We start from the raw sequence: 15033 nt of genomic DNA on the forward strand, positions 1-15033 counted from the left end.
ATCAAAAAATAAAAGATAGATTAGCGTAGAATGGGAATTTGTCTTTATTTTTTAATGACTTTTATTTATTTATTTATAGAGAGAGAGGAAGGGAAGGAAAAAGAGAGAGAGAGAAACATCAATGTGTGGCTGCCTCTCACGTGGCCCCCACTGAAGACCTGGCCCACAACCCAGGCAGGTGTGTGCCCAGACTGGGAATTAAATCGGTGACCCTTTGGTTTGCAGGCCTGGCTCAATCCACTGAGCCACACCAGCAAGGGCCAGAATGGGAATTTTAAAAAGACAGATCAGATGTCCTGATCTTTCAAATCACTCTTAGCTCCCAAGTGTCTAATTAGTTTTTTTAAACCTTTCTGCCCAGATTATCCAGGGAAATTCTCTGAAGAGGAGAGCAAGAGCTCGACATCAGGCATCGCAGGAGACATTGGGGACGACCTTCAGGAAGCTCGGGCTCCCACCATCGCTCAGCTGCTCCAGGAGAAAACCCTCTATTCCTTCTCTGAGTGGCCAAAGGTATCTTCCAGTGCTTGCCTTTTTCACCCAAAACTTCTCAGCTTTAAGTCCTTTATTTTTACCTTTCAGAGTATTTCTGAGTAGCAGATTCAGAGGAATGTTTAATATCTTTAAAGGGTATTAGTATTGTAATGTTTGAACATTAAAAGTATATGCACTTGGCTAGTTAGACCATAAGACAAAAGTGTCAAATTGTCTTCATAGTTACAGCACCGTGGCTTTAATTTTTATAGTCCAGACTATGAAATTTATTTTAAGGCTTATAAAGTGAATGCTTTTTTCTAATTAGCTCATTCTGGTTAGAAAAGTCGATCTCACCAGATTTTGTGAATTTGGGTAAGTCGGTACCTATACCTCAGAGATTTTGTCTTTTTTTTTTTAACAGGATCGAGTGATAATCAACCGCCTAGATAACATCTGTCATGTAGTGTTAAACGGGAAGTGGCCCTCCAGCCAGCAGTATGAGCCCCCTGGCACACTGCCCGCCCCCATGTTAACCAGCAGCGCTGGATCTCGAAGCAGCGTCTCGGAGCCAGAAGCAGCAGAGCACAGCTTCAGCAGTGGCGCAGCACTGGTGGCCCAGATCCAGAAGGTGAGGCCACGAGATTGGTGTTGACCATGAAACGAAGAGCAGGGACGCTGCACTTCTCAACTGAGACATTCATTCAACAAATATTTGCTAAATGGATGGGCGGGGGTGTTGTTTGTTGTTTTGTTTTGCTTTCTGGTAGAGCCATTAGTGTAGGTCGAGGAATTTGGATTTTGTCCTGTAGGCAGCGAAGAGCTATTACAAGTCTTAGAGCAGGGGCATGCGTGATGAAAGCAGGGTTTTGCAGCTCAGCTGGAGTAGCGTGCAGGTTCATGGGCAGTGAGCCTCAGGAAAAGAGGAGTGCCTTGGAAGCCGGGGCGGGGGACACATGGGTGTCTGAAGAACAGATGAGGTTCTAGACTAGGCTGGCGGCAGAGTGGACAAAGACAGGTGAGGAAATTGGCAGGCATATAAGGAAAGGGCGGCATGGATGGATTCATGTGTTCAACACCTGGAGGACTGAGAGAATTATGGCACCTGATAGGAATTAGGGAAATCAAAGCAAGAATGAGTTTTATTTGAGTTTCATAAACTCAAACATAAAAGTCAAGTTGAGTTTGAGCTACACTGACAAGCACACTGGCCCTCATTCTTGACTGCACAGTGGAGTCCATTGGACTTTGAAAAGCTGCTGATTCTGATTTAATTGGTCTGGGGTATGGACTGAATATTGGAATTTTGTTTTTAACTATTTCGATATGCAGCCAAAGTTGAGATTCCCTAAATTACAATCTTCCATCTCTGTTGTTCATGGACAAGCAGCTTTAGCAGCATCTGTAAACCTGTTAGAAATGCAGAGTTTTAGGCCCACTGAACTGGAATCTGCATTTTAACAAGCTGTCCGGTTGATTTGGTGCTAAAGTTGGAGAAGTTTGAGTTAGAAGGACTTCCAAGAAGATGATTAGATGTAATACTGGGCCCATGGAGATCGGGCCTGGAGAAGCAGCTGGCGCTCAGCCGCAGAAGTGGCATTCAGACCTCTCTTTCCGCATGTGTGTGTTCACAGGACAGCTTCCTGGCTCCAGTATTGACAAAGGATGAGCAAAAGCACAGGCGTCCTTATGAGTTTGACCTAGAGAGGGACGCGAAGGCTCGGAACCTGGACCGGTTCTCCGCCCCCCATGGGCACCCCTCCATCGTCCTCAATGGCTGGCATGGGGAGTCAGCAATAGACCTCTCCTGCACATCTGAGGGGTCCCCAGGAGCCACATCCCCTTTTCCAGTGAGTGCTAGCACCCCTAAGATTGGAGCTCTCAGTTCACTTCAAGGAGCCCTCGGCATGGATTTGTCTGGAATTCTGCAGGCTGGCCTGATCCATCCAGTGACTGGGCAGATTGTCAACGGGAGCCTCAGAAGAGACGACGCCGCCACAAGGAGGCGGAGAGGGAGACGGAAAAATGTTGAAGGAGGGATGGACCTCATCTTTTTGAAGGAGCAGACACTTCAAGCAGGAATCTTGGTGGGTATATGAGGTCGTTAAATGAAAACATGGACCTTTCTACACTGAGCGGTAAACCCTTGTTGCCCAGACACAAAATTTTAGGCTTGTGGCTCTTCTCCCTATGTCAGTTGTCCTATTTATTTCCATTACGTTGTCATTATAAGTTGCCCTCAGTCTTTTCTAGAAATAGGGCCCTGAACTGGCAGGCAGCCTATAGAAGTGAGCCAGGATGTCTTGCCGGTTCAAATAGAAACCATACAAATCCTCCAGTGTTTCGGAAGAGCCGCTGGTGGAGCAGAGCCAGACAGCAGGGTCGAGTTCCTGGCAGGGTGGCTCCGGGTCAGCGGGAGCTGGGATGGGGAGGAAGACCAGGGGTCAGGACTTGGCGCCTGCTAATCCTGGCTCTACTCCTTGCCTTACCGGGCGACACTGGGCTCGTCAGTCAGGCTCACTTTGCTCCTCTGTAAGGTGGGGGTGACAGCACCTCTGACAGAGGGTCGCTGTGAGGGTTCACCAACGTGACACTAAGACATTCTAAACTCAGAGGAGACCATTGTAGACGACAGAAGGGTACAGCAGCCAAGGGCAATCCCCTTAGACTTTTGTTTAGTGTGACAAAGACCACTGACTTCTCTTGCTATTTTGGTTTTTCCCATTTATTGATTTTTGAGCTCCAAAACAGGAATCACGTTTCATGTTTTCTTGTCTTAAGAGGAATGATAATAACCAGTATTTGTTGAGAGCTTACTGTGTGCCAGGCACTGTGTTCAGGGTTTCATGTGATTGTCCTATGTGATCCTCACAACAGCCCTGTGAAGTTGGTGTTATTCCCATTTGATAGGTGAGAAAACTGCCTAAGATTATTCAACTAGTTTGTGCAGATCAGGGCACCAACCCAAAGACTTCGGTCTCGAGAGTGCACGAGCTTTGTTACTAAGCTGTATAGTTTGGGATGTGTCTTTCTCTTAGTCTTTCTGTATAATTTGGTAAGGGGAAGTGGCATGTTCTTTCCCTGACCAATCCTACAAACTTTTAAGATGGTTGTCTTTTCTTTTTTTTAGAGGTGCAAAGCCATAGTTTCCCTGTAGTGATGGTAGAATTCCAATGGAACAACTGATAAGATGTTTTCCTTGACTTCAGAGTATTTTTAAAATTTGTTAAGCAAACACTTATTTAGCATTGACATTGTACTTTATCAGCAGACCCAATTGTAGGCATTGGGAATACAGAGATGAGTAAGACAGGCATTTGAACGACAGAGGGAGAAATAGGTGAGTATATTGCAGTGAGCCATTTTCTGTTATGTGAAAAAACCTGTGAAGAGTGCTGAGGGGGTACAGGACGTAGAGTGGCCAGTGTTACCTGGGACTGCCAGTGACTGTGACCAAGGAGGTCACACTGATCCTGAGCAGACAGGATGGAATGAAAGTTAGCCTGGTAGACAAGACAGGGAGAGGCGTATTTGAGCGGAGAGAACACCCCATGCAGGCAGGAGCTTCTGTGTGGGTCAGTAGTGTTTAGGGTTCTTACTCAAGCACCCAGCAGAGGAATGTTCAGGTGGAGATAGATGGAAAGATTCAAAGAACACCTTACACGTTTTCCTTTTAGATACTAGTTTTTATTCTGCCAGGAATTACTGTACATACTTGTGTTTCCTTCATCCAGGAAGTCCATGAAGACCCGGGGCAGGCCCCTCTGAGCACCGCACACCCTGAAGGGCCCGTGCCTGCCACTTCGCCCCCTGAGCCAGCCCCACCAGCCGGCAGCCAGGCTGAGAAGGCCATTCCCAGCAAGAGTCTGCTCGACTGGCTGAGGCAGCAGGCTGACTACTCCTTAGACGTCCCTGGCTTTGGAGCAGTAAGTGTTTGTTGCTACTGCCTGAGATTGCTGTTTATTTTCTGCTAACTTGGTATTGTTTTGATAAGGAGTTTGCTAAGGGAGACCAGGAAGTTAGGGAGAAATCTCTGTCAACTGAGAACATCCTTTTAAAGTAAAAAAAAAATTATAACCCATGTTAGAATACCGTGCCAAGAGACAGGCACGCACGATCTTATGAGGACAGAATTAGCCTGAGCTCAGCCCCCTCCCCTCCTGGAGTGACCACACTATCGTCAGCTCATGGAGAAATCCTTAGGTTGCATAAACATTGCCAGTTCATGAAAGTGTTCCTGCCTACTCTTTCAAGTTAATACATTACCACTTTGCAGGAGGTGTGTCCATTCTTAGTTTTACAGTTACTGCGTGGGGACTTTTCTTCAAGTCCTCTTACTGCCTTTGCCCTCAATCCTCCAGATTAGAAATCTGTAGGGGAAGGTTACTGAGCACAGATGTCTTTTCTTGGTTTTTCCTTCCTAATGTGCTCATCTACCCACCACCGTCTTTGTTTTGGGTACATTTAGCTAATAAGAAACGGAGGTAGAGCACTCACAAGGAAAGGCAGGGAGTGCACTCACAGAGGCACACCTTCCAAGGGCAGGCAGAGCCTGCTGGGTAGGTAGCAGTGGAGAGAACCTGAGAAAGTGATGAGGAGGAAAGGGCTAGGGATTAAGCAGCACCTGGGAAACTGCCTGGACAGCCCAGGTGTTCTAGTCTGCAGGGCCAGGCTGCCCACACGGCCTGTTTGCCAGCTTGCTGTTGCTTCAGGAAGAGCCTAGGTGAGAGTCAGGTGGCTGTTTCCTTCAGCATAACCCAGCTGGGTTCTTGGCAGAGGGCCATTAATGAGAAAATAGCAAAACCAGGTGACAAGTACCACCCTCATCAGAATCTGTGACAACGTTTTGTAATGTTGATTTCCATTTGTCTCCTAGAATTTTTCAGACAAACCAAAGCAGAGGAGGCCACGCTGTAAGGAACCTGGAAAATTAGATATCAACTCTCTGAGCGGAGAAGAGAGGGTTCCTGCTGTCCCCAAGGAGCCAGGACTTGGGGTAAGGAAGAGGGACATGTCCCTGTAGAATCCAGCCTTGTGGACACGGAGAGAAGGGGAAGTGGGTGTCCCAGACGTTTTCCAGAGGATGTGGGACCAGCACAGGAAGTTTGTAGGTAGTGACAGGTGGTGCTGGGGTCATTTGTTTTCAACCTTAAAACTTTTAGTTTGCTTTTGTACTTAAACCATTACCGAAGCTTGGCGTTTTTTATGTGTAGAGTTCAGGGAAAAGGCACCCTAACTCGTCAGGAGCCTCTTTCCAGTGTTTCACAAACTTCATTACTGGAAATTTTCATTTTCTAATCTAAGCCTTTCTGGCTACCATTTAAGACAGTTCCTCCTGGTCCGTCCTCCCTGGCGATGAGAAACAGCTGACTGCTAGCGTGGCCCTTTTCCTGTTGTGGGATCATGCGCCTGGAAGAGACTTCACAGACATCTGCAAAATACTTCTAGTATAACAAATATGAGTTAATTATAGTTTACAGATGAGTACAAATTTGGAATAGAACATTTACAACCTCTAGAGGGCGGCAATATCATTTCAACCTGAAAACGCATTGAACTTAGGCAAATTATACATAAATGTGTTTCTAACGTTGTGAAGTGCCTTCTGCCCAAATGGGGAGCCTCTGAGGATCGTTGCAGGGCTCTACTCTTCCCTCGTGTCGCCTGAGCTCGCAGGCTTCCCCTGGGGCCTCCTCTGCAGGGCTCTGCCCGCTGCGGCCCTCCTGGGGTCCAAATTCCCTCTTAGTGAAATTGCCTGGATGTGATTTCCTTTTTTAGCTCCAAAAGACCACCCACCCGAGTCATTTCCTCCTCCTTGTACAGAAAGACGTTGTGACTTAATGTTCTCGAGGAGCTTGTTACTGATTTGTCACCTGCGCGCTTCCTCTTTCTAGCAACTCTTGCACACATGACCGCCGCGCTCATCTTCCCCCACTGCAGCCCCTCTGGCTGGCCCAGTCCCTGGGGGCCTGCTTGTTAGAAAGTTTGTCACATTGGAAAAGCAACCCTTTTTCCAGCTCTCTTGCTTTCTCCCCAGGAAAGGTCCCTCCCATCCCTTTTCTTAGACCTGCTTGTGTTGTGCGAGCTGATTCCGCTCCAATTCTTATCCCCTCTGCCTTTCTCCAGGCCTCACACTGCCCCCCTCCTCTGCCCCTAACCTGTTCTGCTCTCCGCGCAGTGTGGTCCTGTGGAGACCTCCAGTTCTTGCTTTGTTGTAGCTCAGAGCTCTTGGTGAAGAGACTTGTCAGAAAAACCATGTGGTTTCCTCCTTGGCCCTCTCATGTCTTTCTACATGTCGGACAATTTCCCTCATGTTCTCTGGAAATTAATGCTCACAACTCCCTACAGACACTGACCCCTTGCCAGAAAACCCATTTCTAAGCAGTTCCTGTAAGCCAGCCTCTTACCAGAGGTGCACTTTCGCTCCTTTGTTAAATAAACAGTCTCTGCTTCGGAGGCCCTTTTCCTGCAGTAAGGCAGGAACAGGAAGCATTCGTCCACCTGGTCCTGAGGGCCGTGTGGCCCCCCAATGGGGCAAAGCCGCCTGGGCCCTGACAGCAGCACTCTGCTTGGCTCCGGGACAGCCTGTTTCTCAACAGTGTCACCCGCAGCTCCTCCTGGGACAAGAGCCCTCAGGGGTTTGCTACACGCTTTCTCTCCCATAGAGACACTACCCCTTCTAGAAGCAGGCTCAGATCCCACAAGGGACTTCTCCCTTCCTTCAGCCCCTTCTGCTCTGTGCTGCGGTTGCGCCGCAGACCCAGTGTCGCCCATGCTGCTGTGAGGCCGGGGTTCGGCTCCCAGAAGGCCCCGTGTGCGGTGGCCGCTCATTAGACGTATGTGTGCACACATGCATGCTTCATGTGTTTGTGTGCAAGGTACATTTGTTCCACATTACACACATGGGGGGGGGGTTCTGTTTGTTTCTTGCTGAGCCATTCGACATGACACACCCCTAAATACTTCAGCGTGCGCCCCCTAAGAACGGTTTCCTGTGTAACTATTTCCATTATCGCACTGTGAATATCAATATCTAATATCTAGTCCATACTCAGATTTTTCCAGCTGCCCCAAAAATGTTTTTAGAGCTCGTTTTTGTTTTGTTTTATGTTGTTTTGTTTGTAGGAGTTTTAAAGTTGGGATCCACATACTGCATTTGGTCGTTAGGCCTCTTTCCTCTGGTGGATGTTTGTTGGCCGAACCTGCTAACCTTCCTGGGAGGAGTAGGGAAGTTTTGGTTACCACCTTCTTCTCCTCTACCCAGAATTAAAGTTTAGGGTTGGCGCACACAGGCTTTGTAATAAAGGCTACAGGTACTAACGAAGAAAGATGTTCTTCCTGCGTTGGAGCGCCCGTGTAGTCGTCTGCAGTGCAGCTTTGCCTCCAGTGTTGCATCCTGTCCGCCTCTCCTTCTTGCTCTCCTTGTCCTCTCCCCAGGCCTCCCCGGGAAGAGGAAGCAGGTTTGCTCCCAGGGTGTAATTACCAGGAGGGATCGCTGCCAAAGCCCGACTTGGCCGCTGTGTGTGGTCGCAGAGCTGCTGGGAGGGGCATCTGACGAGGGTGGGCAGCAGCTGGGTGGCGGGAGTGACTCTCCCTCCCACAGGAAGTGGTGAGAGCCGACTTCCTCTGCCGGCACGCCTCTTGCTTTGCTGTAGGTGAGGAACTGTTCTCCTCACGCCTGGGGCCTTTCTGCTGCTGCTCTCCAGTCTGAAGGGGAGAAGGTGACCAGGCCAGCCTGTGTCTTCTTGGCAAGTTCCCAGCTCTGAAAGGGCCCAGCATTCTCTCAGCATCAATGGTTTGTTACAAGGACAGGGAAGGGACATTTTTGGACATCCTGATGCCTGAGGAGTGCGACATGAACTTAGTGGGCAGGGCCAGAGAGACCACAGGGCCCACAGGATGCAGGCTGTTTTAAGGGCGCTGTCTGGTCCTACGTAAGCCCGGATGAGCTCAAAACCAAGTGTGTTAAAGTGCATCTGGTTTGTGGCAGGCTGTTTGAAAATAAGATGGAGGCATTATTAATTGAGGACTGGGTTTGTTTTCTTCCCCATGGAAAGGCTTCCCTCCAGAGAGTTACGAAGGAACACCTGTGGGTATGAAGGAAAAGGCACACCCCAGCACCTTTCCCTGGCTCTTACCGTGGGTGGGCTGTGATGGCCCTGGCCAGGGCCCTGGGCTATCCCCAAAAGGGACCTGAGACTTTGGTGTCGTCCAGAAAGAGGCAATTTTCCTTAATGGGCTCAAGATAGACTGGTGAGAAATTGTGCTTGTAGCCTGGACCCAATCCATCGAGTCCTACTAGCTTTGTGTAGAAATAGGAACCAGACAGGTGATGCTCTCCAAGCGATTGTCCCCAGAACCAGAGTAAGCAGCTTCCCAGCATGCCCCAGGACACAGCAGACATGCAAATCACAGGTAGCCACCTTTGGAGACAAGATACAGGTGTGGTGTGGTTCAAGCAAAGAGCCCTGGGCTGGGGCCACAAGGCCTGACCAGCTGTGCCCCCAGGGCCAAATCCCTGCCCCTCTCAATGTGTAAGAAAGAAGAGGGACAAAACCTGACAGTATCAGAGGTTTCTCCCTCTTCCACTGTTCCAAACCAAAGCCTTTGAGGAGAGCTTTCTCCTCAGTCAGACAGAGTTGACCATTATAATGCTTTTTGTCCGTGGCTAATGGTGACCTGGTTCTTCTTTAATATTCTTAGGGGAGCAGATGTGGGACTTCAAAACTAGCACTATGTGGAGGGCCTTCACGTGTCTGTGAGTTTGCAGACGCCCTGTAGAGTGGCCGTGATGACAGCACTGGCGCCAGAGGGTCGGTGTGATGAGTAACTGCACTCGTGCAGACGGAGCCCTTGGTGCAGCACCTGCCACCGGTTAAGTGCTCACTTAATGTGCTGTCACAGTGGACAGCACATCATCCCGTCACACCATCCTGTCACACCATCACGCCCCGCACAGCAACCCTGATGGCCAGTGTCCCTTGCTACTGATGGTCCTCACTGTGTGGGAATCAGCGCATCTCCGCTGCTTCTCGTTTTGGAGCCCCCGCTCATGTGTACCTGCAGCTCACTGAGAACCTGAACCAGTGCTGCTAACTCGCCGTCTCTAGGACTGCCCCTTACGCAGAGATCTGCTGGCTTTTCTAAGGGTTTGCCTTAACGGTTCAGGGAGAAGAGAGGCAGTGAGCCAGAGGGAAATGCCAGAGCAACTGGATCAAAGTTCAAAGTAGAGGTCCTTAGGCAGGTAAAGAGATTTCTCAACTGCTCTCAAGCCTGGTCACCAGACTCAGCCCTTTCGAGGGCCTTAGCTTCCCTGACTTCTTTCTCCACAGTCCCCAGGACTCCTGGCTATAACAGAAGGCTTTTCTGGCCTGTCTGGTATCTCTTGGTGAGACCTGTCCCTCCTTTCTTGCTCCAGCTGGGCTCCGCTGAGGAGTGCAACTGGGTCCCTGCCTTTGAGCCTCAAAGACAAGGAGGTACAGCTGTGAGCTGGTGTTCCCAGCTGCTTCTTGCCAAATCTCTGCTCCCCACTCACTCCAGAATTGGAGGAAAGAGGAGGAAAGGAGAATGCGGTGAAGGCAGCATGGGCTCCTCCGGCATCCCAGGAGCCAAGCCCAGTACACCCACTGTTGAGCCCCCCCACCTCCTGCCCTGTCTCTACACTTCAGCCCTAACCGTGCCCTGTTGTCCTTGGAGCGAAGCCAGGGTCACAGATCTCTGGAGGCCATGCTGAATGTTTCTAACCTCACCATTGCTGTGATCAAAGAGGAGGCTGTAGAAGAACACCAGCTTTGTGGCAGAAACCATGAGGAGGGAAAGCCAGGGCGGTTGGTTGGAGCTGCTTCCCTTCAGGGTGGCTAAGGAAGAGAGGATGGCTCCCCAGGGACCCCCAGGGGAAGGGCTTTTCCTTTACACTCCTCTGAACAAAGAAGACTGAGACTGTTTGACCACGGAAGTACAATTGGCCTTTAAAACAGTGTGCGTCCATCACCTTGATGCATGTAAAGATAGCAGTGAGGAGCGTGGGGTGTATACCAGGAGGGTATAGGCGTTTCAGATACTGAGTCCTGAAAGAAATGTCTCTCTTTTCTGTGGGGAAAACATTCCTCTCCCTTTGCTCCCAATGGGGATTGATCTGGCCATTTTTGGAACGCATTCAGAGTTAGTTACATTGGAATGGCAGTGGCTGGTTTAAGTCACTCTGCAAGGGGACTGTGAGCTGGGAGAGCAGGTTCTCACGCAGGTCCTTGCACCCTCTGCCATAGAGCTCCTGAGCCACGGTCACAGAAAGGGGCACATGCGGCTGTGGCGAGCCCTTCCCAAGCAGGCGCTTTCTTCCCCCATCTGCCTACCACTCACAGGTGCACTAGGGCAGTAGGTCCTCCTCTGTGCTTCTCCATGGCTAAATCACCCAGGCGTGTCATGGTGAAGGGTTCCGATGTGTGGTGCCAGGTGTCCTATGTGTAGGCATAGCTGTGAGTCCCAGGCGCAGTCACAGCTCAGTCCTTGGCGGGCAGAGTGCTTAAGCCTGGAGTTCTCCACTGGTGAGGAAACAAAGAGTAAACCTCTGAACAGGAAAGTAGATCATCTCCCTTAAGGGAGACCAGAGCATTGCTGCATTTTGACTCAGTTCACCAGTGATCACCAAGAATGCTTTTATTTTCTCAACAGACATGTGGGCATGTGGGCCACTGCCCTCCAGGAGCTCTTGATCCGGGGGGGGGGGGGGGGGGGGGCGGGCATGGGGCACACACAGAGCTAGTAGTGTCCCTTTAGCAGGGCTTCTCCCCGTGGGTTGGGCAATGTATTAAACGCTTCACCTTCAGTAACCCTGCAGGATGGGCGTCATGGTCCTTTCTCACCAGAATTCCGACAAGAACTGACTCAGCCAAGGGGTTGGAGAGCTAGGGTGGGGAGTCATGTCAGTCTTCTCTGAAACTCTGCTCTGTGGCTGTAACTGAAAACCTTCTGTGTCATGAGGAAGATAAATGTAGCGATCAGGACAAGGGGTCACAGCCACGACAGTCTTGACCGTGTTCACTCAGCAGCAGGTACACTAACATTGGGATGATTCCGAGGAGATTAGCATGGCCCCTGCACAAGAACAACGTGCGAATTCCTGGAGCGTTCCCTATGGTTTTTACATGGTACCACCAAACTAATTCAATGTTATATCCGTTACACCTCAATAAATTTTTTTTAAAGTCTTGACTAAGACCTTGGCATCTTTAGTACTGGTGTCTAGCTCCCAGCACACTGACGGCTTCGCCACCGGGCGACACTGCTTTTGCACAGTGAGCAGGTGGGAGGCACTGCTTGACGGGTGACAGGCTGTCAGCCTCTGAGGGAGGGAACTCTGGGAGCAGGTGCGCAGGAGGCGGTGCCATTGGGGAAGCCTTTGTGGTGCTGGGCAGGACAGCCTGGGCAGAGCCCCGATGATCTCCCATCATCCCGTGACCTTCAGCATCTTGTGTTTCCTTGTCCTTTTCCAGGGCTTTCTCCCAGAAAACCAGTTCAATCACACCCTGGCTGAGTCTGTTCTTCGAGATGCAGGCCCCCGCAGGAGGGGGAGGCGACCTCGGAGCGAGCTCCTGAAAGCTCCCGCCATGGTGGCAGACTCTCCCTCCGGAATGGGGCCACTGTTCATGAATGGACTGATTGCTGGGATGGACCTGGTGGGGCTTCAGAACATGAGGAACGTGCCGGGCATCCCCCTCACAGGGCTGCTGGGCTTCCCGGCCGGCTTTGCCACAATGCCCACAGGGGACGAGGTCAAGAGCACCTTGAGCATGCTGCCCATGATGCTGCCGGGGGTGGCCGCCGTGCCCCAGATGTTTGGGGTTGGGGGGCTCCTCAATGCCCCCATGGCGACGGCCTGCACTTCGACTGCCCCAGCATCTCTGTCAAGCACAACGAAAAGTGGTACATCGGCGACTGAACAGACTGTGGAAGACAAGCCAAGTACCCGTGATGTAAAAACGGACACTTTAGCCGAAGACAAGCCTGGTCCTAGTCCATATTCCGATCAGTCCGAACCCGCAATAACTTCGAGTAGTCCTGTGGCTTTTAACCCATTTCTCATCCCAGGAGTGTCTCCTGGACTCATTTACCCATCCATGTTCCTCTCCCCTGGCATGGGCATGGCTCTGCCAACCATGCAGCAGGGCAGACACTCTGAAATGGCAGGGCTGGAGAGCCAGAAGAGGAAGAAGAAGAAAACGAAAGGGGACCACCCGAACCCCAACCCCGAGTCTGCTCCCGGGTCAGACAGGGGGCTAGGCAGTGATCAGAACTTCCCCGAATCCAGGGCGCCTGTGCCCTCAGATAGCGAACATGTGGCGCAGTCTGGGGACGGGGGCCTCAAAGACTCCAACAGTGACACCAATTAGAACTTTTCTTTCATTTAAGAAATGATGTGACTTGTAAGTTTCTTATCCCATAAAGGTTTGTTACTTCCTTCCCTTCACCTTCATAAGAACCTGTGTTTCCATAAGTAATATTTACCTACCTGATTTCCTGTCCGAGAACTATGGTAACAGATGTTCATAGTTGCAGGGTCTTGCCACTTCATTAGCTAAGTGTCGTCGACCTAGTCTAGGAGGCACAGAATCTGCACTCTGTGATCCCGTTGTCCATTCCAGCAGTCGTAGTTAATGCAGTACCTGGTGACACGCCCTGCCCCCTTCTCTTCCGAGTTCCCGCTGACTGAGGAGGAATGCGGCCTGAAGCAGCTGTCTAGGGAGCGCCCCTTGAGGGGCTGGAGAACAGAGGCAGCAGCTCTTTTTGTCCAGGAGCCGGATTGAATGAGAGGAATGTAATGGGGAACCAAAAAGCACAGGAAAAGGAAGTGCCGGTGCACATTTTTTAGTTAAAATATTTCCCTATTTTATGATTACTAAATGAGTAGTATAGACAGAAGTATATAACTAATGGCTGAAAATGCATATATTCATTTCTTTATGAAACAGAAACCTTACTGGTAGTACATTAACTTCCCCCTTTGGGTTTTTCAGACACCTGCAGCAAGAAGAAATACTGACTAAGGCATTATTTCATAGACGTATGTTCTCTCCCGAGGTAAAGGATGATTCTCAGTATGAGGAAGCTTTACACACCTTGAGTGGTCACCGGTGACGGGGGTGGGCAAGGGGCTTGCCCCCCGTGGAGCCGCACGCTGCTCACAAGCACACGACCAGCACTCCGTTCCCCTCGTGCTGCAGAGCTGCTCTAGCCACCGCCAGCCTGGTGGGTTTTTACTCTGTGCTCTCGTTCACCATGAATCAGGAGCCTGCGAGAAAACAGTCACTCAGCACTTGACCCTTGCCTAGGTCCTTTTGTCAGCGTCATTTGAGGTTGTCAAAACACGGGTGTACCACCTTTTACATGACTGTGAAAAGGTTTTTTTCCTCCACTTTTTCTCTGTTCAGTTTTATATATTACAGTTGGACCCAGATTCCAAATCATCAGGTTAGTCAAGACTGTTGCAAATTAACTTCATTTTCCTTCGTCCTGCCTGAGCAGCACGTCGGCCCATTTCCTTTTCCCTTTCCACTCGTGTTCCACCACCACCCCAACCCCCCCACCCCCGACATCTCACTCTGTCGGCCGTCCACACTCTGAGACTTGAAGTGAGCTCGTGGTCCAGTACGCTGGGGGTGCCGGGCCGTGCGGGACCGCTGGGGATGTCGGAAGTGTTACTAGTACCAGTTTCACATTTTTGTTGTCACAATTTACTGTATTTTTTACTTTTTTCTGTTACCGTTTTTGCTAATTTATCAGAAGGTCCAAAAGTTTGACATAACTATTTCAGTTTGCATTATTTATTTATGATGGTTTTGTCATTGTCTTTTATACATTTGGGATTATAAATTATGTAAATGTTAAAATGAGCATCTCAAAGAAGTCTGTTAAATCGTGACCGGAAAAATTAATCAAGTGTATTTTCAAAAAGTGGAGTCCCAGTTTGTGAATCAGAGCTATAAATCAGAAAATCTATCACTGATCATAGAAGAAGGAAGAATCCGATGATTGAACAAATCCTATGTAATGACATCTTTATAGCATGGATGGTCTGTAGTGCTGACAACAGATTTCTTGGAAATGCTGCTCTCTCTATTTAACTAACATTTTGTTCAGTTTTGCCTCCAGTGGAAGCAGAAAGGGTTTTTTCAGCTGTTAAATCCTAAAAAATCAATATAATTTATTTATGTAAAAAAATCACTCGATCAATATATTTTTGAACCTTTTAAGTACTAATTTTCTTTTTATCAAGTAGAAAAAAAATGTATTTGCCCTAAATCCTTAAAATACAAATGCTATAAAAATTCCTGTATCTTGAAAGCCTTACTGCAAATGAGTATTATAGACGCCCAGCAGAGTCTGGGTGTTCTCTGTCGTCGTCGTCCTCGTGGTTTTGTATGGAAAATCTGCTTTCCCAGGTTCCACTTAGAACCTCCAGCAGGTCACAGGGTTCAGTATGGATTTGATTTAAAAACCCACCAGCATGCTCTATCCCTTGTTACAGCTTATCGAACCTGTATGTTAACTCTGGGTGTTCAG

At 49.4% G+C, this 15033-nt stretch overlaps 1 protein-coding gene and 1 non-coding gene across 9 annotated transcripts in view; both read left to right on the top strand.

Annotated features, from left to right (window-relative positions):
* The window catches only part of CHD6 (chromodomain helicase DNA binding protein 6), a 171004-nt gene extending 157712 nt beyond the window's left edge, over nucleotides 1–13292 (top strand). For 6 of the 8 annotated variants that reach the window (XM_053927248.2, XM_053927253.2, XM_053927250.2 and 3 more), the window contains exons 32-38: nucleotides 80–178; nucleotides 362–513; nucleotides 899–1105; nucleotides 2109–2561; nucleotides 4209–4400; nucleotides 5351–5470; nucleotides 11967–13292. In XM_053927248.2, coding sequence (XP_053783223.1) covers nucleotides 80–178; nucleotides 362–513; nucleotides 899–1105; nucleotides 2109–2561; nucleotides 4209–4400; nucleotides 5351–5470; nucleotides 11967–12863 — 2120 coding nt within the window. In that variant the 3' untranslated portion in view covers nucleotides 12864–13292. The remainder of the gene's footprint in view (nucleotides 1–79; nucleotides 179–361; nucleotides 514–898; nucleotides 1106–2108; nucleotides 2562–4208; nucleotides 4401–5350; nucleotides 5471–11966) is intronic. The other 2 variants (XM_053927255.2, XM_024559595.4) reach the window with 2 other exon arrangements.
* On the top strand, nucleotides 11508–11613 carry LOC112304296 (U6 spliceosomal RNA). The gene has a single exon (XR_002974739.1). It is a non-coding gene; the product is annotated as a U6 spliceosomal RNA (small nuclear RNA).
* Nucleotides 13293–15033: the final 1741 nt, after the last annotated feature.

The sequence above is a fragment of the Desmodus rotundus genome, chromosome 6 (genome assembly GCF_022682495.2).
Source record: "Desmodus rotundus isolate HL8 chromosome 6, HLdesRot8A.1, whole genome shotgun sequence".
NCBI classification, from domain to species: Eukaryota; Metazoa; Chordata; class Mammalia; order Chiroptera; family Phyllostomidae; genus Desmodus; species Desmodus rotundus.